Raw genomic sequence first — 27887 nt, forward strand, 5'->3', positions numbered from 1 at the left:
GACATCATAGATCGCACCATATCCAATAGGGTGCGATTACGACGTTCGGACACACCATTACGTTGAGGTGTTCCAGGCGGCGTGAGTTGTGAAACTATTCCACATTTCCTTAAGTGCGTGCCAAATTCATGACTCAAATATTCTCCCCCATGATCTGATCGTAAGAACTTGATTTTCCTGTCACGTTGATTCTCAACCTCACTCTGAAATTCCTTGAACTTTTAAAAGGTATCAGACTTGTGTTTCATTAAGTAGACATACCCATATCTACTCAAGTCATCAGTGAGGGTGAGAACATAACGATAGCCACCGCGAGCCTCTACACTCATTGGACCGCACACATCAGTATGTATGATTTCCAATAAGTTGGTTGCTCGCTCCATTGTTTCGGAGAACAGAGTCTTGGTCATTTTGCCCATGAGGCATGGTTCGCACGTGTCAAATGATTCATAATCAAGAGACTCCAAAAGTCCATCTACATGGAGTTTCTTCATGTGTTTGACACCAATGTGACCAAGGCGGCAGTGCCACAAGTATGTGGGACTATCATTATCAACCTTACATCTTTTGGCATTCACACTATGAATATGTGTAACATCACGTTCGAGATTAAATAAGAATAAACCATTGACCAGCGGGGCATGACCATAAAACATGTCTCTCATATAAATAGAACAACCATTATTCTCAGATTTAAATGAGTAGCCATCTAGCATTAAACGAGATCCAGATACAATGTTCATGCTCAAAGCTGGTACTAAATAACAATTATTGAGGTTTAAAACTAATCCCGTAGGTAAATGTAGAGGTAGCGTGCCGACGGCGATCACATCGACCTTGGAACCATTCCCGACGCGCATCGTCACCTCGTCCTTCGCCAGTCTCTATTTATTCCGCAGTTCTTATTTTGAGTTACAGATATGAGCAACTGCACCGGTATCAAATACCCAGGAGCTACTACGAGCACTGGTTAGGTACACATCAATAACATGTATATCACATATACCTTTGGTATTGCCGGCCTTCTTATCCGCTAAGTACTTGGGGCAGTTCCGCTTCCAGTGACCGTTTCCCTTGCAATAAAAGCACTCAGTCTCAGGCTTGGGTCCATTCTTTGGCTTCTTCCCGGCAGCTTGCTTACCGGGCGCGGCAACTCCCTTGCCGTCCTTCTTGAAGTTCCTTTTACCCTTGCCTTTCTTGAACTTAGTGGTTTTATTCACCATCAACACTTGATGTTCCTTTTTGATTTCCACCTCCGCTAATTTCAGCATTGAATATACCTCGGGAATGGTCTTTTCCATCCCCTGGATATTGAAGTTCATCACAAAGCTCTTGTAGCTAGGTGGGAGCGACTGAAGGATTCTGTCAATGACCGCATCATCCGGGAGATTAACTCCCAGCTGAGACAAGGGGTTGTGCAACCCAGACATTTTGAGTATGTGCTCGCTGACGAAACTATTCTCCTCCATCTTACAACTATAGAACTTGTCGGAGACTTCATATCTCTCGACCCGGGCATGAGATTGGAAAACCATTTTCAGCTCTTGGAACATCTCATATGCTCCGTGTTGCTCAAAACGCTTTTGGAGCCCCGGTTCTAAGCTGTAAAGCATGCCGCACTGAACCAGGGAGTAATCATCACTACGAGTCTGCCAAGCGTTCATAACATCTTGCTCTGCTGGGAAAACAGGTGCTTCACCTAGCGGTGCATCAAGGACGTATGCTTTCCTGGCAACTATGAGGATAATCCTCAGGTTACGGACCTAGTCTGTGTAGTTGCTGCCATCGTCTTTCAACTTGGTTTTCTCTAGGAGTGCGTTGAAGTTGAGGGCAACATTAGCGTGGGCCATTTGATCTACAAGACATATTGCAAAGATTTTTAGACTATGTTCATGATAATTAAGTTCATCTAATCAAATTATTTAATGAACTCCCACTCAGATAGACATCCCTCTAGTCATCTAAATGATACATGATCCGAGTCAACTAGGCCGTGTCCGATCATCACGTGAGACGGACTAGTCATCATCGGTGAACATTTTCATGTTGATCATATCTTCTATACGACTCATGTTCGACCTTTCGGTCTTCCGTGTTCCGAGGCCATGTTTGTACATGCTAGGCTCGTCAAGTCAACCTAAGTGTATTGCGTGTGTAAATCTGGCTTACACCCGTTGTATGCGAACGTTAGAACCTATCACACCCGATCGTCACGTGGTGCTTCGGAACAACGGACCTTAGCAACGGTGCACAGTTAGGGGGAACACTTTCTTGAAATTATTGCGAGGGATCATCTTATTTATGCTACCGTTGTTCTAAGCAAATAAGATGTAAAACATGATAAACATCACATGCAATCAAATAGTGACATGATATGGCCAATATCATTTTGCTCCTTTTGATCTCCATCTTCGGGGCGCCATGATCATCATCGTCACCGGCATGACACCATGACCTCCATCATCGTGTCTTCATGAAGTTGTCTCGCCAACTAATACTTCTACTACTATGGCTAACGGTTAGCAATAAAGGAAAGTAATTACATGACGTTTATGTTGACACGCAGGTCATAAATAAATTAAGACAACTCCTATGGCTCCTGCCGGTTGTCATACTCATCGACATGCAAGTCGTGATTCCTATTACAAGAACATGATCAATCTCATACATCACTTATATCATTCATCACATCCTTTTGGCCATATCACATCACACGGCATATGCTGCAAAAACAAGTTAGACGTCCTCTAATTGTTGTTGCAAGTTTTACGTGGCTGCTATAGGTTTCTAGCAAGAACGTTTCTTACCTACGCCAAAACCACAACGTGATGTGCCAATTTCTATTTACCCTTCATCAGGACCCTTTTCATCGAATCCGATCTGACTAAAGTGGGAGAGATAGACACCCGCTAGCCACCCTATGCAACTAGTGCATGTCAGTCGGTGGAACCAGTCTCACGTAAGCGTACGTGTAAGGTCGGTCCGGGCCGCTTCATCCCACGATGCCACCGAATCAAGATAAGACTAGTAACGGCAAGTAAACTGACAAAATCGACGCCCACAACAACTTGTGTTCTACTCGTGCATAGAAACTACGCATAGACCTAGCTCATGATGCCACTGTTGGGGAACGTAGCAGAAATTTAAAATTTTCTACGCATCACCAAGATCAATTTATGGAGTCATCTAGCAACGAGAGGGAGAGGAGTGCATCTACATACCCTTGTAGATCTCAAGCGGAAGCGTTCAAGAGAACGGGGTTGATGGAGTCGTACTCGACGTGATTCAAATCACCGATGATCCTAGTGCCGAACGGACGGCACCTCCGCGTTCAACACACGTACGGAGCGGAGACGTCTCCCGTGCCTTTATCCAGCAAGGAGGAGGGAGAGGTTGAGGAAGAGAGCTCCAACAGCAGCACGACGGCGTGGTGGTGGTGGAGCGGCAGTACTCCGGCAGGGCTTCGCCAACCTCTTAACGGAGGAGGAGAGGTGTTGGGGAGGGGAGGGGCTTCGCCTTTGATGTGGTGGTCAGCCCTCCCCTTGCCCCTCTATTTATAGGGGAAGGAGGAAGGGGGGCGGCCCCCTCTAGATGAGATCTAGAGGGGGGCGGCGGCCAAGGGGGTGGCTTGCCCCCCAAGCAAGGGGGCGCCCCCTCTAAGGTTCCCCCCCCAACCCTAGGCGCATGGGCCCAAGGGGGGATGCGCCCAGCCCACTTGGGGCTGGTTCCCTTTCCTCTACGGCCCATGAGGCCCTCCGAGAGAGGTGGCCCCTCCCGGTGGACCCCCGGAACCCCTCCAGTGGCCCCGGTACAATACCGATATGCCCCCGAACCTTTCCGGTGACCGTATGACAACTTCCTATATATAAATCTTCACCTCCGGACCATTACGGAACTCCTCGTGACGTCCGGGATCTCATCCAGGACTCCGAACAACATTCGGTAATCACATACAAGTCTTCCTAATAACCCTAGCGTCATCGAACCTTAAGTGTGTAGACCCTACGGGTTTGGGAACCATGCAGACATGACCGAGAAAACTCTCCGGCCAATAACCAATAGCGGGATCTGGATACCCATGTTGGCTCCCACATGTTCCACGATGATCTCATCGGATGAACCACGATGTCGAGGATTCAAGCAATCCCGTATACAATTCCCTTTGTCAATCGGTACGTTACTTGCCCGAGATTCGATCGTCGGTATCCCAATACCTCGTTCAATCTCGTTACCGGCAAGTCACTTTACTCATTCCGTAACACATCATCCCATGACCAACCCTTAGTCACATTGAGCTCATTACGATGATGTCTTACCGAGTGGGCCCAGAGATACCTCTTCGTCATACGGAGTGACAAATCCCAGTCTCGATTCGTGCCAACCCAACAGACACTTTTGGAGATACCCGTAGTGCACCTTTATAGTCACCCAGTTATGTTGTGACGTTTGGCACACCCAAAGTATTCCTATAGTATCCGGGAGTTGCACAATCTCATGGTCTAAGGAAAAGACACTTGACATTAGAAAAGCTTTAGCAGACGAACTACACGATTTTGCGCTATGCTTAGGATTGGGTCTTCTCCATCACATCATTCTCCTAATGATGTGATTCCGTTATCAATGACATCCAATGTCCATGGTCAGGAAACCGTAACCATCTATTGATCAACGAGCTAGTCAACTAGAGGCTCGCTAGGGACATGTTGTGGTCTATGTATTCACACATGTATTACGATTTCCGGATAACACAATTATAGCATGAACAATAGACAATTATCATGAACAAGGAAATATAATAATAACCATTTTATTATTGCCTATAGGGCATATTTCCAACAATCTGTCCCAATGGTGAGCCGACATGTGGTTCCTCTGGCCATTGAGAATTTTACACGTGGAAAATCCCCATTGGTTCGGGCTACTAACGGGTTATCGGATCCAAACCGGAACCCGATAGCTTAACGGCGACCCGTTACGGTGGATGCCACGTGTTGGTTACCCTTGACAAAAGCAATTCTATGACGCGCGATTTATCATCATGGAAGTGGACACTTCCGTGATGATAATTTTGGTAATGTCATGGAACACTTCTACGACAGCACAGGTATGACTATCTTGATTCTGTCATAAAATCGTCGTGGATGTGCATGCATGACATAAAACGTGACCTGTTGTGGCAAACATGTATCATCACGGAAGTGTATTTTTTTGTAGTGATGACACTGGTGAATATGGGATCTCGGTCGAAGACGATTGCTTCTCGCAATTCATGGAGTTATAGATATTGTTGACGAAGGCTTGAGCCACCTGGAATGTTGTGAAAGGATGTGGCAACAATGAAGTGGGCATGCCAAGAAAATTTGTCGATCGCCACCAATATGTTGTTGTATCTGGCCGATTGCGGGAGTCCTTCGACAAAATCCATGGTGATGACCTCCCGGGCTTGTTTAGGTACAGGCAGTGGCTCCAGGAGCCCCGGGTAGCGAACCCACTCCGACATGGCTTGCTTGCAGGACTGGCACTCCTCAACGAATAGTCGGACATGATGCTTCACACCAGGCCAAATGAAAAGTCGTCGCACACGCTGGTAGGTGATGTTGAATCCTAAATGCCCTCCAATGGCACTCGCATGCAGTGCTAACAGAACCTGCTTCTGGAGAGGCACGTTGTTGCCAAGCCAAACTCGCTCATGTTGCTTGATGATGCCTAAGTCCAGAGTGAAGACGTCTGTGTTTGTTATCCCAGTGGCTAGCTGCGCCAGCAGCCTTTGCACCATGGGATCATCGATGTATCACTGCTGAACGAAGTCTAACCATGTTGGAACTGGCACTGTGACGGTGGCGAGGTCCCCTTGTCGAGGTCCTGGGCGTCTGGACAGCGCATCTGCCACGCAGTTTTCAACGCCGCGCTTGTAGACTATCCGATAGCACAGGCCGACCATCTTGGACATGATATTTTGTTGCCACGGAGTTGCTAATCTTTGATCCTCGAGGTGGACCAAGCTACGCTGGTCAGTGTGAATGAGGAACTCGTCATTCTGTAAATATTGCCGCCATTGTTCGACCGCCAATATGATCGCTGGCCCTTCCTTCTCATATGTGGACAAGGCTCTATTGCGAGGACCCAATGCCTTGCTAGGAACGCCACCGGGTGTTTGCCCTATTAGGGAACTGCTCCGATTCCTTTGTCGAAAGCGTCAGTTTCCAGCTCGAATTGAATCTTGAAATCCGCCAACGCCAAGACCGGTGGTGTGATCAATGCTCCCTTGGAAGGCCGCCTCCTCTAATGATGTCCAATGAAACACTATATCCTTTTTGAGCAGATTCATCAAGGGGCGACTCGTGATGCCAAAGTTCCTCACAAACTTGCAGCAATACCCCGCCAGACCAAGGAATCCGCCCACTTCCTTGACCGTGGACGGAGTAGGCTACTTTGCGACATTGTCGGTGTTCTTGTTGTCAGTGCGCACGTCATCTCTGCTGATCTCATGCCCCAAGTACGTCAGAGTAGGCCCGGCGAAGGTGCACTTGCTCCTTTTGATCTTGAGCTGGTTGTCATGAAGCTACTGGAAAACTTGGCACAGCGGGCGGAGGTGTTGTTGCTTGGTGGCATTGTAGACAAGGATGTCGTCGATAAAGACCAACACCCCATGGCGATTGAGTGGTGCCAGAATTGTGTTCATGCCCCCCTAGAAGGTAGCAGGCCCGCTGGTAAGACCATACACCAACACCTCAAACTCGAAGTGGCCGTGGTGAGTCTTGAAGGCCGTCTTGTGTTTGTCCTCGGGCTTCATACGTGGGGAAAGGCTGCTGATACCAAACGTTACGCTCCCGCTTGAGGATTCGATACAAGAGTGGACAGATTACAGAGGAATTGAAAAAGTCGAGCTAGGGCTCTAGAGATACAAAGAAATGGGGATCAGGAGATGAGAGCCGTCGCCTATGTCATGTCTCTGCCTGCCTTCCTCACAGTGCGTCGCTTGCTTAAGTAGTTAGGTTGCCCAGTCGTAGCCCGCATAGCGCTAGTTGGGCTTGTGGGCTCGCCCTGTCTTCTCTTGGGCTTGGTCCCCTTGGTGGCCTGGTATTGAGGGTAGTAGGTTGGGCTGTAACAAGAACTAATATTGGTTGCTAAAGTTTATCTCAGAATATTGGTTTCATGAAGATCATGTTGGAGTTGTGTGACCCCCCCCCCCCTCCCTTCAAAAGGGATCAAAGGCGCACTATCGGGAAGGGCCATCGTGAATGAATGTTGTGTGAGAATACATGAGACATATACACCAACCCTCCTGCACCTATCACCATATTTTCCTGTAGCGTGCTTTGCCGAGGTGTCCTTAGAGTTTCAACAAAAACTTTCTGGACACAATATGCGCACGGGGTGTTGAACACGAGGCTGACTTGACGGAGGGGAGACGGTGAAGCCGCTGAGAATTGGTAGGATTACGGCCGTGGAGAGGTGAGGAAGGGGAGAAGAATGGGCGTTACTCGACTAAGGAGATCGGTTACCAAAAAGGATGAAGAAGAGGGAGAGGCAAAGGGACGGTGTGTCACAGCGAAAGCGACCCATAGATGCATCTAAAACAACTTTTTTACGGCACAGAAAACAATTCCTGCGGTGGGCGACACGCCGTAGGTTCCCTCACTATGTTTTGCCCAAGCGGAATGTTGCTCGACGGCGACACGAGTGCGAAGCATTTATTCACCCTCAACGAAAACGTTTCTAAAAACAAATAAATCTCGGAACAAAATCCCCCAGGTAGGCCGGTATCGGGTATAGCCACCCCACCCCGCGGGTCCACGACCCAGGCAGGCAGGAGTGGTAGCACCGCACTAGCGCACTCCGTCGCAGAACCGGTCCACCACCGCCACCCCCGCAGTCCACTCCCAGCGCCGCCCGTCCCGCCGCCGCCGCCGCCGGGGAGGACCAGGATGGCCGAGAAGCCGGCGGGCCCGGCCTCCAGGTCCAGGATCCGGGGCGGGCTCGCCCCCTCCGCGCCCTCCTCCAGGTACAGGTCCCATTGCCCTCGATCTGCATTTCCGCCCGGGGTCCAGTTTGAATTTTCTTCCGGGGTTTGCTCGAGCCGTTCTTGACTCTCTCTCTATATGCAGGAGGGTGGTCTCGATGGCGTACACGGCGGCTCCGCATCAGGCCAAGAAGGTGAGCCAGAGGCCCCCTTGACCCTGACCCCGCTCCAAATCTCCTTTTCGAGCATCTTTTACCTTTCCGAATCGCCTCTTTGTCTTGCTCGTCGAATGCTGGGTTCTTGGGTGCTCAAAGCTTGAGCCTGTCTTTGGTGGCGAGGAGTGTCGGCGTTGTGCTCCTGCAAGGCCCGGTGTGAGTAGACTAGTGGGCACCAGCAGTGTCTTGGCGAGAGGAAACTGTCCTGAAACAGTGCTCATTGCACCTGCCAAAACTGGATACGTGCTTGTTAATGGTAGTGGTTGTTACTGTTTGTACTGGTGGTTTTGATCTATGCGAACATCTACTACATGTGCAGGTTCCTGAGCCGAAGGTTGTGAAGCCAGCAAGAACCACGCCGGCCAAGAGGCGGCAGCAGCTGGATCAGGCGCAGAAGCAGAGGGAAGAGCTCGCTGCGTTGCAGGAGCAGCTTGGTGGCTTGCAGGGAAAACTGCTTGAGAAAGACGAAGCTCTGAGGTCCGCAGAGAACTTGATTGGCCGGATCAGTGTTGCGAACGAAGAGGTGGATGAATTGAGAAGCCAGCTTAATGATAAGGAATCGCTTGTTGAGTCTACTGGCTCCGAGTTGCATGGTGCAAAGGTATACTGGACTTGCTTGGTACTTTTGGCATATCGCTAGAGTTTATATTCCCATAGCAATTACTACTGCTTAACCAGCTCCTTCATTCAAGAAAACGCTATTCTGCAAATTTTGCACCAGTGAAGATGATGCTATGGGACACTATCATTCAGACAACAAAGTCACTGTCCTGGTTTTCTTCTCTGCACTATATGGTTTTGATAATGCAAAGCAATGTACCCCAAGTTCTTATTCAAAATCGATCAGAAAATGACGCAGTTAGATATACAAGTGCACACCATGTTTTGTGAGCCTCTACTTATTCCACTTTAGTTGGCCTGTCGTGTACCCTTATTATTGATTTGATTGAACTGATGTGAAGAAAGAAACCTATGGATATGCTGATTTGAGGTTCTAACTACGCTGCTGCTCGGCATTCAAAGCTGAGTAGTGATTTTCATGGATCTGACAAGTACAAACATAACTATGCATTAAACATTATTTGACCTTTTTTTAGAAAATTTATTTGGCATTTTTCATGCCTTACTTGATTAGTGATGTATGTTTTCCTCAATGTGTTTCAATGCCATGTTAAAGATGCTTATGTCTTTTGTCCCTTTCTTTTAATGTTGAACAGTAGATTCTGAAGAGTAAGAAAAAGAGTAAAAGGCCAACACAGTTTATATTTCAACTGACATGTGCTGTAGTGCTCTTTGTCTTTGGGAATCTTAAATTTTCTACTTTCTAATTTGTATTCATGCTTGTTTATGTTACAAGAGACTTCTATGTTTTTCATCTGTGTCATAAAAGTATAGGCTCAATTTAATCAGTTTGTTAGTAATAGCACTGCTAATTGCTAAATACTTGCTGATTTGGTGTTATTGTTGCAGATTATGTTGGCAGAGAAGCAAGCAGCATTGGAGAAGCTAGAATGGGAGGCAAAGATGTCAAGTACAAAAGTTGAAGAACTTGAAGTGGATGTAGCCTCTATGGATGTTGAAATCTCTGCTCTGATGAAGGTATTCAGGAAAATAACAGAGAACAACCGAGCCTCTCATCCCACGGAGAGATCTGACGATTCATCGTTGGAATGTGAACCAGTTCAGCTTGATGTAAGCTCATGCCCTGTTACATTCTTATAAACTCTTCAACGCTATTGTATATCTTGCTTGATGAAAAATTGAATTAATTATGTCTTTATCTGAATGAGCTATCTATATGTGCTTTGCTCCAAAACTGATTTTTAATTTGTTGTTTCTCCTATTTGCTACAACGCAGGATACGGTAGGTGATATTGATACGGAGAAGATGGAGCAGGAAATGTCAGCCTACGTCACGGCTCTAGCAGCCGCGAAAGACAATCCTACGGAGGAGTTCCTGAAGGCAGTAACTGAGGCAAGGCTGAGACTCCAAGCGTTTGTACTCTAACTTGTCAGGAAAACATTGACCCATGCTCTGTGCCCACTGCCCAGAGCAGCTCTCGTGATGCTCGGCAGAAACAGTTTCGCCACTGGGTGATATGATGTGCACGCGAGTTGACAGTTGTCGCCACTGGGTCTTATATCGCAGAGGATCCGTGTTTGTATCCTCTCATCTTGGATCTGGGCCGATGATGCCTCTGATCTTGTTGTTGTAATGTTATCAACTATTTGTAGTATGTGACTGGGTGGCATCTTAGTAGAGATGTCAACTTGTACAATTTTAGTAAACATCTGATGGTTCAACTGTCTGGACGACCTAGAGATTATTGTTCTAAGTGGTCTGAACATTTGCAATCCGGAGTATGTTCTCAAACTTTCAGGCTATTGTTTGGTTTCATGCACATGCAGGGAGTTTGTGAATTTTATTGAACATTCGATGGTTCAACCTGTCTAAACGACCAACAGATTTAGCCATGGACAGGGCCGCATGGAAGTTAGATGTGCTAGAACCATGACTTGGTTTCGATATCTTATGGGTTTCAACTCTAGTCAAACCCAACTTGTTTGGGATTGAAGGCTTTGTATTGTTGTTGTTGTTTCGTTGTTTTCGTGTATGTTCTCAAACTTTTAGGCTATTGTTTGGCATGTGCAGGGAGTTTGATTTCAGAAGCAGATACATTTGAGTTTGTGAGAGAGAAACATGAAGGTAATAGCTCACAGAGCATAAGTAGATCCTGGCAACCCCTGCGTAGGCGTAGATCAACTATAGTTGCGCAGTCTGGCAGAAGTGTTTTTGAAGAATTTTGAGAGTATTTTCCTGGTCCAACCCAAGGTCCCCAGGTATACCCACAAAACCCTCAGATCCTAGTTATTAGACACTAACCTAGACCTAGCGTATTGGGGAACGGGATTGGGAGGAGTCCAACGATCCCAAATCTCTTCGGGGTGGAAAAACAACATTACAAGGCCTAAATGTATTTCCACTCTTATTTTGGTAGAGGTCATACCAACACAGTAACACACATAGGTCACACAGATCATACACAGTTGTAGTTCAACACCTTCATTCTAGAGGTAAGAAAATTGTGCGTATTCACAAAATTTATTTTACAACATCTACCAAAAGGAACACAAACCTAGCAACATTTAAAAACTGCATGTGTACATTCCTAGTGTTACAGCCTGCTGCAAATCTATAGCCACAAGCACAACAACCAACATCTAGGTCAGGTAAGCATTCATAGATGGCATACAGGTGTAGAACACAGCCACAAACCTACAAAAACAAAACACTGCAACTACCTCCAGGCAAGTACGAGCCACATGAATGTTGGATGTTGGTTCACTTGTCCACCAGCAGCAGAGATAATTCAAAAAAGAAAGGCAAAAGTCATAATACAAGGTTACAGACCAGATGATCATCCTAATACATAGTAAATAGTACATTCTCGCACTCTCGGTGCTCTTTCCTCGCATAATAATAAGGTAAACAAAAGAGTATTTAGGGGAATCACAACACGTTTGACAGGTTTTTCCGGCAATATTATGCCACTCGGCGACTATATTTAAGGTAGGGGCAGGTAGGGGTAGGCAGGCAGGCGGCAGCAACATCTTGTATCCGAGGAAGCTGGAATCATGACTTCGCACTTATTTGAACTGCTTGTATGGCTGCAAGACAGAGAGTATAAGTCAGTACATGGTAGCAGGCTAGCAGCAAAGGAATACAAATAGGTAAAATATAATAATAGCACCAGAACATAGAGTACAGCACAATCCTAAAAACTACCCCCTCTGTTCATTAATATAAGACATTTGGCAGTTTAATAAACTGCCAAAACGTCTTACATTTAAAGAACAGAGGTAGTACTATCTTTTATATCACAATTACCAGCATTTCAATATGAAATACAGTAAGGCTGTGAACTTAATGGTGTTACAAGTAATAAATTTGCTAAACTAAGTTATTAGTGGCAAATAGAGCAAAGTAGAAATAAGCTACAGACTTGCAGCAGGTGCTAGATGCCGACAAAAAGTTGGCAGCCAACAAAAATTGAACAGACTATCTATGGATTTGTTGTAAAGAAACTAAGGACATATTTCAAAACAAAGAATGTAAAATTATATCTAGAAACATTTCATCTTAACACTTAAGTACCTAAACATGAAATGATTAAACAAATACAGCCAGCCATAATACAGGATAATAGTACTTGCTGTAAAATGTTTCTCCTTCACGGACAACTAGGCAATGAAACAAGCAGGCAAATAATAAGTAGCAGGGGCAACTCCACCGGTAGCATTATAATGCAGTGAAAGTTACAGACTCAGTTCAAAAATCACAAAACTACAAACAATCGGACCACAATATAATGGTCTAAATGGATTAGAAACCATATAGAAGCTCACTACAGCCAAAAGGAAAGATATTGGCATCAAATAACTCTGACAATTATTTAAGTAGAGAAAGAATGCATAACAGTTCATACAGCCTAAAACAATTCCCGAATAAGGAGATCAATATATGTATAGATCACGTTATAAAAGGGACTAGCAGCCACCAATGTCATCAAAATAAAATCATGTTTGACTTGACATTCTCCATGAATGAACACATAACAGGATGCATGCAGAAAAGAAAAGATGCAGTGCTTACATTTTTCAGACAAGCATACATGTTTCTCACTAGATACTTAACATCCTATTGGTGATAGTACTTTAGGAGTCTACAAGTAGCGCATCTAGATTTTTTTTTTCAAATTTCACAAAGAAACGACTATTCCCTGCCACAAAATCTACTTGAATGCAAAGCAGCTTGCAGATAGTGCAATGTAATGAGTTTGTTGTTTTCTAGTATACACGAATGAATTTGCAAATGATAATTATATTCAACTGAGAAGCTTAGTTTGGTTCAGCGCATTCATAGCATGGTACTCATTTTAGTGAACTCCAAGTTGTTACTGGTGAGTGCGAAGTCTAGTTACCAGAATATAACATGTTACATGAATATTCAACACGGGGAAATAGTCCTTATAAATGTGAAGCATTCTCTATATTCACTAACTCTGTTGTCTGACCTATGCTAGCTATTATGTTTCTACACCTTAGATCACTGGAGCACTAGACTTCAAGCTTTGGAAATAAGTTATTACATGTGATGCAGTGGAACTTGTTAACCCAAGACACCTCCAGTCTTTGCACTGAATTAATGTAATATGTGAAATTTTGGTCTAGGTCACGCATTTTGACAAGTATGTGTTCAATTATCTCAATATGCAGGAACATTGTTTCCAGCACAGGACCTTTCGACTAATTGTCAGAGCCTCCAGTGCGGAACAGAAGGAGTGACATAAGCATTTACAAGCTCCAAAACAGTACAGTTAGGTCTTTTTACAACTTATCTTAACTTCCAAGACCTACTCTGCAGTACTTATCAAAATGCTGGAGCATAAACACCACTGGTCATATTTGAAGAATACAGGGTGGGAGCCTTTACATTTCCTTTTTGAGGATACATCATATAAATAACAATTGGATTACAAGGAGGTTTTCTACAACAGCTTATTTACAAGTTACAAATCTAAGTTACATTCTTGAATTCCCAGCTTGAGCAATGCCTTTAAGCTACAAAAGAATTAATGAAAAATCTATACACAACAGCAACCAGAGCGCTATACAGACGGTATCCAGTGGGTTACACAAGTATGCAGCTATACAGTGATATCCGGCGACAGGAAGCTACGTACAGGTATACAACCAAATGAAAGAATGATTACATTGAAAACAAAGAACAAGAACAGATAAAGCAGAACTTACATCTCAGTTAATGCTACAACAGATCCCTGGAGACACAAGCAGTTATAAGCAGTGAACGGTTGAAAGTTGGCATGTGCAAAAATTATGCCACCTCGGATTGCCGCTGCCCCTATGCTAGGCATCCAGGTACATCACTCGTGCGACATTCGTCGCCGCTTTGAGTGATCAACCTCCCTTGACCTGCTTCGTCTCCCAGATGATCTTCCTCTATCCCAGTCTTCAGTACGATCAGAATCACGCTCCCTGTGTCTGTGATAATCACCATGGCGATCTCTGTCATCCCGGTGTCTGTCCCTATCTCCTCTATCCCTCTCCCTTTCCCTATCTCCTCTGTCCCTCTCCCTTTCCCTATCTCCTCCTCTGTCCCTCTCTCTTTCCCTCTCACGACCCATATCCCGTTCATCACGGTGCCTTCTCTCTGGCAATTCTGGTGGTGGGGGCAAATCTTTTTCCCTCTCCCGCCTCCTTTCTGGTGCACCTGACCATTCCCGCTCTGGTGGCCTCTCTTTACCATGGCTTCCACCTTCTCCATAGTGCTGATCAGATGCTGCATCATCACCATAGCTTGATTGTTCCTCGCCTCCCCAACCACCACCCATGCTTGGGTCTGGCCACATTCCAACACCCCCGGCACCCATACCACCTCCTCTCCCAAAGAACGCTGGGTTCACATGAGGAGCAACCACAGGTGGGAATGGCTGCATCAAGCCTGGGAATGGTGCACCACCAGGTCCACCAGGGAACCCTCCAAACCCTCCACCCATCCTTCCCATGGCTGCACCATAGCCAGTGGGATCAAATCCCTGCCCCATCATCCCTCCGGGATGCATCATTGGTGGCGGTGGAGCCACCATCCCTCCGTTCCCCATGATCCCTCGGCCACCCACCGGACCCATCCGATTCCTCATATTCCCACCAGGACCTCTACCCCCCATCCCACCACCACCTGGACCTCTGCCCCAATTCCCACCACCTGCCCCGCCTCCTCCTCCACCACCGCCACCACCACCAGCTCCTCCGCCTCCCCGGCCACCATAGTTTCCTCCAACCTGAGGCCCAGGCGGGCCTCCAGGTGGACCACCACCACCTCTGCCACCACTCTTCTGCATACCTGAATTCTGCTGACCCATCGGTTGGTTGTTCTTCATCTGAGCTTCACCCATGCGGCGTACAGTGTTAGGCGAAGCAAAGGCCACGACACAGGGACGGCCATTGAACGGGTGGCCGTTCATGCCCTCCTTGCAGGCAGCAGCAGCGCCAGGGTCAAAGAAATCGACCTGGCAATATCCCTTGGATTTCCCGCTGGCCTTCTCATCAAAGAACCTGACTTCCTTGACATGGCCGTACTTGACGAGCTCCGCCTCCAGATCCGCGTCCGTCGTCCACCAGTGGAGGTCCCCAACGAAGAGCGTGGTAGCGCCAGGGCCGTCGCCACCCCCGCCGTTGCCAACAACTATCGGTCCTCCCCCGAAGTTGCCCCCTCCCTGCCGGTGGAACCCGTCTCCTCCCGCCTGGATCTGGTGGTGGGGAGGCGGCGGCGGCGCCGCGGCGACGGGAGGCTGAGGCGGCGGCGGGAGATGGGACGGGTTGGGGCGGTCTTGGATGGGGGCAGGGCCGGACGCGACTCCCGGGATGTGGACCTTCTCCGGGTGGCCCATCGGGGGCGGCGGCGGGGGCAGCGGGAGCGAAGGGGTGGGCAGAACCTGCTGCTGTTGCGGCGGCGGCGGGGGCGCCTGCTGCGGGGGGAGCTGGTGCTGCTTGGGGGGCAGCGCCGGCGGCGGGGGCTGGACGGGGGGCTGGGAGGCGTGGAGGAAGCCGTCCCCGACGTTGACGTCGTTGTAGAGGTCGTCGTAGTCGTCGTCGTCGCCGTAGTACTGGTCGACGTCCTGCACGGCGGAGATGGCCTCCTTCCGGTGGAAGGAGCCGTCCCCGTCGGGATCCATGGCGGCGGCGGCGGGGGCGGGGGAGGCGGAGCAAACCCTAGGGGCTGGATCTGGTGGGAGCGCGCCGAGGCGGAGGGGGGAAACGAAATAAGCTGGAGACTGGGTCTGGCTGGTGCTCGGATTTGGATTTGGAGGGTGTGTGCGCGTGCGCCTCGTCCCGGGTCAGGACCGGAGAGGATGGCAGGTGGGGCCCGCGCGGTGAGCGCGGGATGGTTCCGGTGAGGTCAGGCGGTGGGACGTGGCGGGCTGGCAGTGGACGGGTGGGCTTGACAAATCTTTGGGCCCTCTCTCTCTCTCTCTGAAAGGCCGGTGCCTTCGAGGAGTCGAGGGATGGAATTTTCTATACGACTTTCACAGAGATATAGAAGAACTTGGGAGAGAGGGAGGGGCTGCACCAAAGGAAAAAGGTGTGTTTGAGAGGCCTTCCTACCCCACTATATATAGGGATCTCAAGGGGGGGTGCGCCAGCCCCTAGGAGATCCAATCTCCAAGGGGGCGGCGGCCAGGGGAGGAGTCCTCCCCCCCAAGGCACCTAGGAGGTGCCTTCCCCTGCTGGGACTCTTCCTTTAGGGATTCCCCAGGCGCATGGGCCTCTTGGGGCTGGTGCCCTTGGCCCATGTAGGCCGAGGCGCACCCTCTACAGCCCATGTGGCCCCCGGGGGTAGGTGGCCCCACCCGGTGGACCCCCGGGACCCTTTCGGTGGTGCCGGTACAATACCGATAACCCCGAAACTTGTCCCGATGGCCGAAACAGGACTTCCTATATATAATTCTTTACCTTCGGACCATTCCGGAACTCCTCGTGACGTCCGGGATCTCATCCGGGACTCCGAACAACATTCGGTAACCACATACAAGCTTCCTTTATAACCCTAGCGTCATCGAACCTTAAGTGTGTAGACCCTATGGGTTCGGGAGACATGCAGACATGACCGAGACGTTCTTCGGTCAATAACCAACAGCGGGATCTGGATACCCATGATGGCTCCCACATGTTCCACGATGATCTCATCGGATGAACCACGATGTCAAGGACTTAATCAATCCTGTATACAATTCCCTTTGTCTATCGGTATGTTACTTGCCCGAGATTCGATCGTCGGTGTCCAATACCTAGTTCAATATCGTTACCGGCAAGTCTCTTTACTCGTTCCGTAAAACATCATCCCGTGATCAACTCCTTGGTCACATTGCGCATATGATGATGTCCTACCGAGTGGGCCCAGAGATACCTCTCCGCTTACACGGAGTGACAAATCCCAGTCTTGATTCGTGCCAACCCAACAGACACTTTCGGAGATACCTGTAGTGCACCTTTATAGTCACCCAGTTACGTTGTGACGTTTGGTACACCCAAAGCATTCCTGCGGTATCCGGGAGTTGCACAATCTCATGGTCTAAGGAAATGATACTTGACATTAGAAAAGCTTTAGCATACGAACTACACGATCTAGTGCTATGCTTAGGATTGGGTCTTGTCCATCACATCATTCTCCTAATGATGTGATCCCGTTATCAATGACATCCAATGTCCATGGTCAGGAAATCGTAACCATCTATTGATCAACGAGCTAGTCAACTAGAGGCTTACTAGGGACATGGTGTTGTCTATGTATCCACACATGTATCTGAGTTTCCTATCAATACAATTATAGCATGGATAATAAACGATTATCATGAACAAGGAAATATAATAATAACCAATTTATTATTGCCTCTAGGGCATATTTCCAACAGTCTCCCACTTGCACTAGAGTCAATAATCTAGTTCACATCGCCATGTGATTAACACTTACAGGTCACATCGCCATGTGACTGACACCCCAAGAGTTCTGGGTTTGATCATGTTGCTTGTGAGAGAGGTTTTAGTCAACGGGTCTGAACCTTTCAGATCCGTGTGTGCTTTACAAATCTCTATGTCATCTCCTAGATGAAGCTACCATGTTCTATTTGGAGTTAATCCAAATAACTATTCTACTTGGAGCTATTCTAAATTGTTGCTCCATTATATGTATCCGGTATCTCTACTCAGAGCTATCCGGATAGGTGTTAAGCTTGCATCGACGTAACTCTTTACGACAAACTCTTTTACCACCTCCATAATCGAGAAAATTCCTTAGTCCACTAGTTACTAAGGATAACTTTGACCGCTGTCCCGTGATCCATTCTTGGATCACTCTTGTACCCCTTGACTGACTCATGGCAAGGCACACTTCAGGTGCGGTACACAGCATAGCATACTGTAGAGCCTATGTCTTGAGCATAGGGGACGACCTTCGTCCTTTCTCTCTATTCTGTCGTGGTCGAGCTTTAAGTCTTAACTTCATACCTTACAACTCAGGCAAGAACTCCTTCTTTGACTGATCCATCTTGAACAACTTCAAGATCATGTCAAGGTATGTGCTCATTTGAAAGTACCATTAAGCGTTTTGATCTATCCTTATAGATCTTGATGCTCAATGCTCAAGTAGCTTAATCCAGATTTTCCATTGAAAACACTTTCCAAATAACCCTACATGCTTTCCAGAAATTCTACGTCATTTCCGATCAACAACATATATTCATCAGAAATTCTATAGTGCTCCCACTCACTTCTTTGGAAATACAAGTTTCTCATAAACTTTGTATATACCAAAATCTTTGATCATCTCATCAAAACATACATTCCAACTCCGAGACGCTCACTCCAGTCCTCAGAAGGATTGCTGAAGCTTTGCATACTTATTAGCATCTTTCAGGATTGACAAAACCTTCCGGTTGTATCACATACAACCTTTCCTCAAGAAAATCGTCGAGGAAACAATGTTTTGACATCCTATCTGCAAGATTTCATAAATAATGTAGTAATCGCTAATATAATTCCAACAGATTCTTAGCATCGCTACGAGTGAGAAAGTCTCACCATAGTCAACTCCTTGAACTTGTCGGAAAACATCTTAACGACAAGTCGAGCTTTCTTAAAGGTGACATTTATCATCATTGTTCGTCTTCCTTTTAAAATCCATATGTACCTAACAGCCTTACGACCATCAAGTAGTTCTTCCAAAGTCTACACTTTGTTTTCATATATGGATCCTCTCTCGGATTATATGGCCTCGAGCCATTTATCGGAATCCGGGCCCACCATCGCTTCTCCATAGCTCGTAGGTTCATTGTTGTCTAGCAACATGACTTCCAAGACAGGGTTACGTACCACTCTGAAGTAGTACGCATCCTGTCATCCCACGAGGTTTGGGAGTGACTTGATTCGAAATCTCATGATCAATATCATAAGCTTCCACTTCAATTGGTGTAGGTGCCACAGGAACAACTTCCTGTGCCTTGCCATACACTAGTTGAAGAGACGGTTCAATGACCTCATCAAGTCTCCACCATCCTCCCACTCAATTCTTTCGAGAGAAACTTTTCCTCGAGAAAGGACCCGATTCTAGAAACAATCCCTTATTGCTTTCGAATCTGAGACAGGAGGTATACCCAACTGTTTTTGGGTTGTCCTATGAAGATGCATTTATCCGCTTTGGATTCGAGCTTATCGGCCTGAAACTTTTTCACATAAGCGTTGCAGCCCCAAACTTTTAAGAAATGACAGCTTAGGTTTCTCTAAACCATAGTTCATACGGTGTCACCTCATCGGAATTACGTGGTGCCCTATTTAAAGTGAATGTGGTTGTCTCTAATGCCTAACCCATAAACTATCATGGTAATTCGATAAGAGACATCATGGTATGCATCATATCCAATAGGGTGCAGCTATGATGTTCGGACACACCATCACACTATGGTGTTCCAGGCTGTATCAGTTGTGAAACAATTTCCACAATGTCTTAATTTTGTGCCAAACTCGTAATTCAGATATTCATCTCTATGATCATATCACAGATATTTTATCCTCTTGTCACGACGATCTTTCAACTTCACCCTGAAATTACTTGAACCTTTCAATAATTCAGACTCGTGATTCATCAAGTAAATATACTCAACATCTACTCAAATCATCTGTGAAGTAAGAACATAACGATATCCACTACATGCCTCAGCACTCAATGGACTGCACACATCAAAATGTATTTCTTCCAACAAGTTGCTTTCTAGTTCCATTTTACTGAAAAACGAGGCTTTCAGTCATCTTGCCCATGTGGTATAATTTGCATGTCTCAAGTGATTCAAAATCAAGTGAGTCCAAACGGTCCATTTGCATGGAGTTTCTTCATGCATACACACCAATAGACATGGTTCGCATGTCTCAAACTTTTCAAAAACGAGTGAGTCCAAAGATCCATCAACATGGAGCTTCTTCATGCGTTTTATACCGATATGACTTACGTGGCTGTGCCACAAGTAGGTGGTACTATCATTACTATCTTTTGGCATGAACATGTGTATCACTACGATCGAGATTCAATAAACCATTCATTTTAGGTGTAAGACCATTGAAGGTATTATTCAAATAAACAGAGTAACCATTATTCTCCTTAAATGAATAACCGTATTGCGATAGACATAATCCAATCATGTCTATGCTCAACGCAAACACCAATCTCGATGGTAGAGGGAGCGTACGATATTTGATCATATCAACATTGGAAACACTTCTAACACATATCATCAGCTCACCTTTAGCTAGTCTCCGTCTATTCCGTAGCTTTTATTTCGAGTTACTAACACTTAGCAACCGAACCGGTATCTAATACCCTGGTGCTACTAGGAGTACTAGTAAAGTACACATCAACACAATGTATATCCAATATACTTCTATCGACCTTGCCAGCCTTCTAATCTACCAAGTATCTAGGGTAATTCTGCTCCAGTGGTTGTTCCCCTTATTACAGAAGCACTTAGTCTCGGGTTTGGGTTCAACCTTGGGTTTCTTCACTAGAGCAGCAGCTGAATTGCCGTGTCATGAAGTATCCCTTCTTGCCCTTGCCCTTCTTGAAACTAGTGGTTTCACCAACCATCAACAATTGATGCTCCTTCTTGATTTCTACTTTTGCGGTGTCAAACATCGCGAATATCTCAAGGATCATCATATATGTCCTCGATATATTATAGTTCATCACGAAGCTCTAGCAGCTTGGTGGTAATTCGGAGAACTATCACTATTTCATTTGGAAGATCAACTCCCACTTGATTCAAATGATTGTTGTACTCAGACAATCTGAGCACAAGCTCAACAATTGAGCTTTTCTCCTTAGTTTGCAGGCTAAGAAAATCGTCGGAGGTCTTATACCTCTTGACGTGGGCACGAGCCTGAAATCCCAATTTCAGCCCTCAAAACATCTCATATGTTTCGTGACGTTTCAAAAAACGTCTTTGGTGCCTCAACTCTAAACCGTTTAACTGAACTATCACGTAGTTATCAAAACGTGTATGTCAGATGTTCGCAACATCCACAGACAACGTTCGAGGTTCAACACACTGAGCGGTGCATTAAGGACATAAGCCTTCTAAGAAGCAATGAGGACAATCCTCAGTCTACGGACCTAGTCCGCATAATTGCTACTATCAACTTTCAACTAATTTTTCTCTAGGAACATATCTAAACAGTAGAACTAAAGCGTGAGCTACGACATAATTTGCGAAGACCTTTTGACTATGTTCAGGATAATTAAGTTCATCTTATGAACTCCCACTTAGATAGACATCCCTCTAGTCATCTAAGTGATTACATGATCCGAGTCAACTAGGCCGTGTCCGATCATCACGTGAGACGGACTAGCCAACGTCGGTGAACATCTTCATGTTGATCGTATCTACCATACGACTCATGCTCGACCTTTCGGTCTTCTGTGTTCCGAGGCCATGTCTGTACATGCTAGGCTCGTCAAGTTAACCCTAAGTGTTTTGCATGTGTTCCGAGGCCATGTCTGTACATGCTAGGCTCGTCAACACCCGTTGTATGTGAACGTAAGGATCCATCACACCCGATCATCACGGCGTGCTTAGAAACGACGAACTGTAGCAACGGTGCACAGTTAGGGGAGAACACTTCTTGAAATTTTAATGAGGGATCATCTTATTTACTACCGTCGTTCTAAGCAAATAAGATGTATAAACATGATAAACATCACATGCAATCAAATAGTGACATGATATGGCCAATATCATATTGCTCCTTTTGATCTCCATCTTCGGGGCTCCATGATCATCATCGTCACCGGCATGACACCATGATCTCCATCATCATGATCTCCATCATCGTGTCTCCATAAGGTTGTCACGTCATCTATTACTTCTACTACTACAGCTAACGGTTAGCAATAAAGTAAAGTAATTACATGACGTTTAAGTTGACACGCAGGTCATAAATAAATAAAGACAACTCCTATGGCTCCTGCCGGTTGTCATACTCATCGACATGCAAGTCGTGATTCCTATTACAAGAACATGATCAATCTCATACATCACATATATCATTCATCACATCCTTTGGCCATATCACATCACATAGCATACCCTGCAAAAACAAGTTAGACGTCCTCTAATTGTTGTTTGCATGTTTTACGTGGCTGCTATGGGTTTCTAGCAAGAACGTTTCTTACCTACGCAAAGACCACAACGTGATATGCCAATTGCTATTTACCCTTCATAAGGACCCTGTTCATCGAATCCGATCCGACTAAAGTGGGAGAGACAGACACCCGCCAGCCACCTTATGCAACTAGTGCATGTTTGTCGGTGGAACCGGTCTCACGTAAGAGTACGTGTAAGGTTGGTCCGGGCCGCTTCATCCCACAATACCGTCGAATCAAGATAAGACTAGTAACGGCAAGCATATTGAACAAAATCAACGCCCACAACTACTTTGTGTTCTACTCGTGCATAGAATCTACGCAATAGACCTAGCTCATGATGCCACTGTTGGGGAACGTAGCAGAAATTCAAAAAATTTCCTACGTGTCACCAAGATCTATCTATGGAGAGACCAGCAACGAGAGGAAGGAGAGTGCATCTACATACCCTTGTAGATCGCAAAGCGGAAGCGTTCAAGTGAACGGGGTTGATGGAGTCGTACTCGTCGTGATTCAGATCACCGATGATCCTAGTGCCGAACGGACGGCACCTCCGCGTTCAACACACGTACAGCCCGGTGACGTCTCCCACGCCTTGATCCAGCAAGGAGAGAGGGATAGGTTGAGGAAGACTCCATCCAACAGCAGCACAACGGCGTGGTGGTGATGGAGGAGCGTGGCAATCCTGCAGGGCTTCGCCAAGCACCGCAGAAGAGGAGAAGAACTTGGGAGAGAGGGAGGGGCTGCACCAAAGGAAAAAGGTGTGTTTGAGAGGCCCTCCTACCCCACTATATATAGGGATCCCAAGGGGGGGTGCGCCAGCCCCTAGGAGATCCAATCTCCAAGGGGGCGGCGGCCAGGGGAGGAGTCCTCCCCCCCAAGGCACCTAGGAGGTGCCTTCCCCTGCTGGGACTCTTCCTTTAGGGTTTCCCCAGGCGCATGGGCCTCTTGGGGCTGGTGCCCTTGGCCCATGTAGGCCAAGGCGCACCCCCTACAGCCCATGTGGCCCCCGGGGGTAGGTGGCCCCACCCGGTGGACCCCCGGGACCCTTCCGGTGGTCCCGGTACAATACCGATAACCCCGAAACTTGTCCCGATGGCCGAAACAGGACTTCCTATATATAATTCTTTACCTTGGGACCATTCCGGAACTCCTCGTGACATCCGGGATCTCATCCGGGACTCCGAACAACATTCGGTAACCACATACAAGCTTCCTTTATAACCCTAGCGTCATCGAACCTTAAGTGTGTAGACCCTACGGGTTCGGGAGACATGCAGACATGACCGAGACGTTCTTCGGTCAATAACCAACAGCGGGATCTGGATACCCATGATGGCTCCCACATGTTCCACGATGATCTCATCGGATGAACCACGATGTCAAGGACTTAATCAATCCCGTATACAATTCCCTTTGTCTATCGGTATGTTACTTGCCCGAGATTCGATCGTCGGTGTCCAATACCTAGTTCAATCTCGTTACCGGCAAGTCTCTTTACTCGTTCCGTAACACATCATCCCGTGATCAACTCCTTGGTCACATTGCGCATATGATGATGTCCTACCGAGTGGGCCCAGAGATACCTCTCCGCTTACACGGAGTGACAAATCCCAGTCTTGATTCGTGCCAACCCAACAGACACTTTCGGAGATACCTGTAGTGCACCTTTATAGTCACCCAGTTACGTTGTGACGTTTGGTACACCCAAAGCATTCCTACGGTATCCGGGAGTTGCACAATCTCATGGTCTAAGGAAATGATACTTGACATTAGAAAAGCTTTAGCATACGAACTACACGATCTAGTGCTATGCTTAGGATTGGGTCTTGTCCATCACATCATTCTCCTAATGATGTGATCCCGTTATCAATGACATCCAATGTCCATGGTCAGGAAACCGTAACCATCTATTGATCAACGAGCTAGTCAACTAGAGGCTTACTAGGGACATGGTGTTGTCTATGTATCCACACATGTATCTGAGTTTCCTATCAATACAATTATAGCATGGATAATAAACGATTATCATGAACAAGGAAATATAATAATAACCAATTTATTATTGCCTCTAGGGCATATTTCCAACAATAGGATAGGTTTTTTTATAGGGAAATACTAATACTATTATCGAATCTGATTCCAAGTCCTTGTACAATGCAAGATGCTTAGCCGATGCTTGGTAAAATAAATCAGTTTTTTAAGAACTAGTGCTTATTTGTATACTATATAGATGTTTAATTAAGCACCCCTCCTATAGAGATAAGCATTGGTGCTCGAGAAAAACTCGGTTTATTTTGCCAAGCACCTCCTCTAAGCATCTTGCATTGTACAAGGCCTAAGGCGGCTAGGGTTTGCCGGTTCACCGTCGCCCGTCTCGGAGGCGGCTGCACGGTTGTCGGTGTTGATTTCCAAGGACGATGCCCTTCATTGTCGTGTTTCATTTCTACCTCTCTACTACGGATTACTTGTCGCCTATGCACCAAGGCGCCGGGAGTAGATTTGTTTTTTCCCGCTTCCTTGTGTTTAACCAGTTGAGCATGTCTTTGTGAGGTTTGATGTTGCGTGTGGAGGATTGTGATTTAGCCTAGATGGGTGTGCGTTGGATCTAGTGAGGTAGTAAGGTGTTGTGTTGCTCTTATTCTTTTTGGTTGGAGCTTTTTCTTCTTGGGTGAACTGTTCGCGGATCAATGTAACACTTAGGGTCTATTCAGTAGCTCCTCAACTCCTGCAAATCCTCGAATCCCACTTCTCGTTTCCACCGCCAGCTTCCGATGGGAGCCCTAGCGGTCAAAAATACGTTCGGCTCATCGCTCCAGCTTCTCATACGCTCCAGCAGGCCAATCTGCCTTGATGGGCTGAAGCCCAACCGGCTCAACAGGTAACATGGCTTAGGCCCAGTTGAACACATTAGCAGAGGCGAGATAGAAGTAGCGAACCAGTACGTGAACCCCTCGAGTCACTTAGCTGTGGCATCTCCTTGTAAATAATGTCAACTCCAGTTTTCCCCGATTCCTGGATCGCCCAAACACCCTCTTCGCATTTTTGTACATGATCCCCGCTTTGATCCGGGAAGCTGGCTTCTTGGAGCCGGGCCTTTCGGGCCAGCTTCCCTCGTAGACTTGCGGAAGCTGGGAGCTGGCGAGCTACAGAACAGGCCCTTAGCATGGAATTGTTGTGGTATGTTCTCTCATCCACGCAATTCGAGAGCTTCTGGATATGCAAGAGTGGGTGAGAGCAAGAGTGATTTTTCTGTCTACACTTGGATGAAATTAAGGCAGATGATCTTTGTATTAAGCTAGGGTTTGATCTCATGCACCTATCTGAAAGTGATGGTCGGCCCAGGAGCCTAGTTCTTTTTTATATGCAAGAATTTGATGTGGTGTTGAATTAGTCATCGACCAACTTTATTGATGTTTTATTCATAGCCGGCGAGGAGGTTGACTGGTGGTTTGACAAGTTTCTATGGGGTCCCAACCTGGGACCAATGGCACCTCTCATGGAATTTCTTGTGTGATCTTCCCGGCAAAGAATCACACCCTTGGCTGGTATATGGTGAATTTCTTGTGTGATCTTCACGGCAAAGGATCGTACCATTGGCTGGTATATGGTGAATTTCTTGTGTGATCTTCATGGCAAAGGATCACCCCCTTGGCTGATATATGGTGGTTTTAATGAGATAATGTGTGCATAAAAAAAGAGGGTGGTAACCTCGTCCTAACTCCATGATGCAAGCTTTCCGTGAATGTCTAGTTGACTGTGGGTTGGAATACCTTGGTTATAACGGAGATTGATATACTTTGCAAAGAGGAGAAAACATGGAAAGATTGGATAGGTTGTTGTAAACCCAACATGGATGGAAAAATTGCCATTGGCGAGAGCCACCAACGCAAATCATATACACTCGGATCATCGGCCATTAATACTAGATATTGAGTGTGATGAGAGCAAGTTTGTCACAGAGGCAGGTGTTCGCCACTTTGAAGCCCGATGACTACAGGAGGAAACGGTGAATGAGGTGGTAAGGTTGGCCACAGACCGGGCCAAATTGGTAGGGGTAGGCCCTTCCCCCGGCGACCCGGCTAAAACCATCGACGTTGATCTTCATGAATGGGAACGTGAAGTTTTAAAGAGCCCCGAGAGGCGTATTAATAAACTGAAAAAATAACTTGAATAACTTCGTTCATGGGCGAACTCAGTGGATTCTTGGGCAAGGCTTAGAGAGATCCAACTAATTTTGAATAACCTAGTGGATCAAGAGGAGATCTATTGGTTGCAAAGGGGTAGAGTCAATTGGCTTTTGCATGGGGACCAAAATACTTCCTATTTTCATAATGCTGCAACAACCGGGACGAGAAGAAATCAGATTAAGAAGTTGTCAGATGATACGGGCGTGTGGCATGAAGGTATGGATCGGTTAAAAGTCATGTTGTTGGGAAACGTAGCATGCAATTTCAAAAAAAATCCTACGCTCACGCAAGATCTATCTAGGAGATGCATAGCAACGAGAGGGGGAGAGTGTGTCCACGTACCCTCGTAGACCGAAGGCGGAAGCGTTTGACAACGCGGTTGCAGTAGTCGAACTTCTTCTAGCTGATGTCTACTACGCAACTTCATTCTTGTAGACACATGTTGGGCCTCAAGTGGATGACCTAAAGGTTTATCAATCCGTGGAGGCGTAGGATGAAGATGGTCTCTATCAAACAACCCTACAGTCAAATACAAGAAATCTCTTGTGTCCCCAATGCACCCAATACAATGGAAATTTGTATAGGTGCACTAGTTTGGCGAAGAGATGGTGAGAAAAGTGTGATATGGATGGTAGAAATATATTTTTATAATCTGAATAAATAAAAATAGCAAGGTAGAGAATAGTAAACGGGCACAAAAATGGTATTGCAATGCTTGAAAATGAGGCCTAGGTCCGTACTTTCGCTAGCGCAGTCTCTCAACAATGCTAATATAATTGGATCATATAACCATCCCTCAGCGTGCAATGAAGAATCACTCCAAAGTTCCTACCTAGCGGAGAACATAAGAAGAAATCATCTGTAGGGTACGAAACCACCTCGAAGTTATTCTTTCCGATTGATCTATCCAAGAGTTCATACTAAAATAACACCAAATAATTTCAGATTCATAATACTCAATCCAACACAAAGAACTTCGAAGAGTGCCCCAAGAATTCTACCAGAGAAACAAAGACAAGAACATGCATCAACCCCTATGCATAGATTACCCCAACGTCACCTCTGGAATCTGCGAGTTGAGTGCCAAAACATATATCAAGTTGATCAATATGATACCCCGTTGTCACCATGAGTATTCATTTGCAAGACATATATCAAGTGCTCTCAAATCCATAAAAGTATTCAGTCCGATAAAACGAAATCTCAAAGGGAAAAACTCAATTCATCACAACCAGACAGAGAGGGGAAAACAC

General features: G+C 46.4%; 2 protein-coding genes across 2 annotated transcripts; one reads left to right on the forward strand and one right to left on the reverse strand.

Moving 5' to 3' along the window:
* Nucleotides 1–7771: 7771 nt before the first annotated feature.
* Nucleotides 7772–10552, forward strand: LOC125509652 (protein MICROTUBULE BINDING PROTEIN 2C). The gene is made up of 5 exons (XM_048674668.2): nt 7772–8005; nt 8109–8157; nt 8498–8779; nt 9649–9870; nt 10037–10552. Exons 1-5 carry the CDS (start codon nt 7929–7931, stop codon nt 10184–10186), a joined length of 780 nt encoding a protein of 259 aa, XP_048530625.1. The 5' UTR covers nt 7772–7928; the 3' UTR covers nt 10187–10552.
* Nucleotides 10553–11373: 821 nt separating this feature from the next.
* On the reverse strand, nt 11374–16053 carry LOC125509653 (uncharacterized). The gene is made up of 2 exons (XM_048674669.2): nt 13993–16053; nt 11374–11847 (listed from the first exon to the last, which is right to left on the reverse strand). Exon 1 carries the CDS (start codon nt 15933–15935, stop codon nt 14124–14126), a length of 1812 nt encoding a protein of 603 aa, XP_048530626.1. The 5' UTR covers nt 15936–16053; the 3' UTR covers nt 11374–11847; nt 13993–14123.
* Nucleotides 16054–27887: the final 11834 nt, after the last annotated feature.

The sequence above is a fragment of the Triticum urartu genome, chromosome 5A (assembly GCF_056163025.1).
Source record: "Triticum urartu cultivar PI428250 chromosome 5A, HENAU_Tu73, whole genome shotgun sequence".
NCBI classification, from domain to species: Eukaryota; Viridiplantae; Streptophyta; class Magnoliopsida; order Poales; family Poaceae; genus Triticum; species Triticum urartu.